This window comes from Fulmarus glacialis, unplaced genomic scaffold (genome assembly GCF_000690835.1).
Source record: "Fulmarus glacialis isolate BGI_N327 unplaced genomic scaffold, ASM69083v1 scaffold19394, whole genome shotgun sequence".
Taxonomy (NCBI): domain Eukaryota; kingdom Metazoa; phylum Chordata; class Aves; order Procellariiformes; family Procellariidae; genus Fulmarus; species Fulmarus glacialis.
Genome location: NW_009210136.1, coordinates 21,729 through 24,429, shown reverse-complemented (window position 1 = coordinate 24,429; position 2,701 = coordinate 21,729). Strand labels below are relative to the sequence as shown.

The window sequence follows — 2,701 nt, the reverse complement described above, 5'->3', positions numbered from 1 at the left end:
AGGTTGATTACTGTGTGGAGAACGGAATTGGCGATTATAAAGCAACTTGACCTTGCAAAACACAAGCGGTAGAACCTTTTGGCAGCAGGTCAAAGAAACTTTCCTTATTTCCATAAGTATTCACTAGTTAGATTTATGAACCATTGTCTAATCATTAGCCACCAGCTCTGTATTGCTTTTCCATGTACATGCATTTAAATGCACTATTTAGTACAGAGGACACCCCATTCTTTCCTGCTGCACATACTTAACATTTTTTGAATTAAGTTTCAGAACCAGAAAACTCCATTTAAGAGAGTTCTGATTGCTATGTGAAAGGGACCCAATTACTTATTGCATCCCTTATAAAGCACAGGAACTTGCCTGAAAAGCAGTAAAGCTTGCTTTTTCAGAAAAAAAACCCAAAATATCAGCTACAAAGGGTCACTACTTCTACTAGTATATACTATTTGTCTGTAGATCAAACATTTACTCTAGATGGAAAAGCAATATCCAAACACCAGATCTCACAAAATGGAAAGAAGCCAAGTTGAGTCCAAAAATTTTACCTTGTTTTTTTAAGAGGGAGGTACTTGTAATTGGCACAGAAGCTACATGGGAATGGTTTCTTAAGAACAGTATACAACTGTCAATTAGACAAGAACATAAAAAGGATATTTTGGGATTTGGGATTGATCAGTCTGTAACCACAGCCTATAGCCCAAGCAGCCAGTGATGGGACTCATGCGGAATCCCATTCCGTGAGAGAACTCTGTAGGGCCTGACACTTAGCCTGCAGTCTATTATTACTTTAAGAAGTACAACATGTCAAAGTCACTACAAGCTATTACTGCTACTGTGTTCTCATGACATATAGAGCTATTATTAAGAAACTTGTTTTATATTGCCAGTGCAAGTTTGGAATTTTATTTTTCTTGATCTTACATTAAAGAAGCTGAGTTTGGTAACATTATCATAATCATAAGACAGACATGAAGGCATTATAGAAATTAATTCATGAGTGAAGAAACATTTTAATATAAAACCAAAACCAGGCAGCTCACAGACATACTGGTTTAGTGTAAAGTAATACGAAAACCTTTGTTATCTTACAGGTACTAGAGTCCATATTGCCCAACAATTTCATAAGTAGCTATTTGGACCCTTTTCCAGAGATAAAAAGCATTGGTCAGAATCTAACAGAATACTCGAGTTCTTTAGCAGGTTTCCTCACAGACAAGGAATGGTTTATGGCTTACAGGGAACATGGCTCTTTCCAAGGCCTCATGACTGCAGAGGACAAATGGTATCAAGAGTTTTAGTTCTGTAGAAGATAGCTAATATATCCAGAAGAGTCAAAAGCCCTTCGTGAGAGGTGTTTATGAGGTCAGGAAGAATATATATCTCTATGTGCTTTTCATATGCATTTGATACATGTATGCTTCAATGCAGTACTTTTATAAATAAGTAAACAGAGTTTTCACCATAAAGGTCAAAAGTTACTTTATTACAAAAACAAAGAAGCAGAATTTCAGCAAAATTTGTTAGGGCAGACCCCAATCCACCCCTTCTAAAAAGGGGACAAGGGCTTCTTTATAGACATGGGAAGGAGTACTGCACACACCAATTCCCACTGAGGGCACAACAATACAACTAACAAGTTTAAGAGGCATGTTAGGTGAAAAAAAAACCAACCAAAACCAAAATCCCACTGTAACCGTGTGACTTACGTTTTTTTTAAAAAAAAAAAAAGCATCATCACTACCTGAAATACTCTAAAATTTGGGAAATCCCTAGATATCCTGAAATTGTTTCCCTGAACAAGATACTGAACAAGTTGTTCTTGGTAGCACAAGCCTTTAGCATGGCAGACAATGTTCTTTTGAGAGCTTTGTGCGTTTGCTGCAAAAAAGACTTCTTTGTTCCTGCTTCATTTCTCCTCTGCTTTACCTGGGGTAGTACGCTGTGTAGTTCATGAAGAGCTGAGCCCCAGCAGGGTAGTATGCCGTGGAGGGCTGGAGTGTTCGTGGGTTCAGGAGCACAGATGGCTGATACAGAGCAGCTTCTGTTGGCACAACTGCAGCAGGAGCCGGAAAGGAGTAGGAAGGGGGTGAAAGGCCTAAAGGGAACAAATGGAAAATAGATTAGAACCTTTATATATATGGTCTTCATTAGCTGAAGAACTCTGCAGTAAGTAAAGAGCCTTCACAAGCTTCTCATTCTCTTCCTCATCACAGAAATCTTGCTCATTACAGAAAATAAATTTGAGCCACCAACGTGGGCTTGACTACAAGTGTTGTGCCCATCCCCCCAGCCAAAAGCAAAGTCAGTAATACACAAAAAGCCACCTCTCGCTCTGGGAACAGGGTCTCTTTCTGAAGAGGAGGCCAGTTTTTCTTGTCTAGGCTCAGATTTTAATGAAGTCTCCAATCAAGAAGTGTGAGACTTCTCCACTGTAAGAAGGAAACTTCAGTGCCTAAGATCTGACTAACATTCCCTTTTTCATCCTGACACCTTTTCATCCTGACACTCTCTATCCCACAAACAGTTCTGTCTTCAATTAACCAACAGCAGAGTTGGAAAAGCCATGGCTTTGCAGCTTCAAGCGTTAATGTTCAGTTTAAAAAAAAAATTAAAATTGCACTTGGTGGTGTTTCAGCAAGATGCGAGGCCCTAAATGAGTTCTCACTCCTCCTTTGCCACTCTCTTCCTTTTCTTCCCT

At 39.1% G+C, this 2,701-nt stretch overlaps 1 protein-coding gene across 1 annotated transcript in view; it reads right to left on the bottom strand.

The window, feature by feature from the left end:
* Nucleotides 1–1,925: 1,925 nt before the first annotated feature.
* The window catches only part of ESRP1 (epithelial splicing regulatory protein 1), a 22,437-nt gene continuing 21,661 nt past the window's right edge, over nucleotides 1,926–2,701 (bottom strand). The window contains exon 13 of the mRNA XM_009577085.1: nucleotides 1,926–2,098. Coding sequence (XP_009575380.1) covers nucleotides 1,926–2,098 — 173 coding nt within the window. The remainder of the gene's footprint in view (nucleotides 2,099–2,701) is intronic.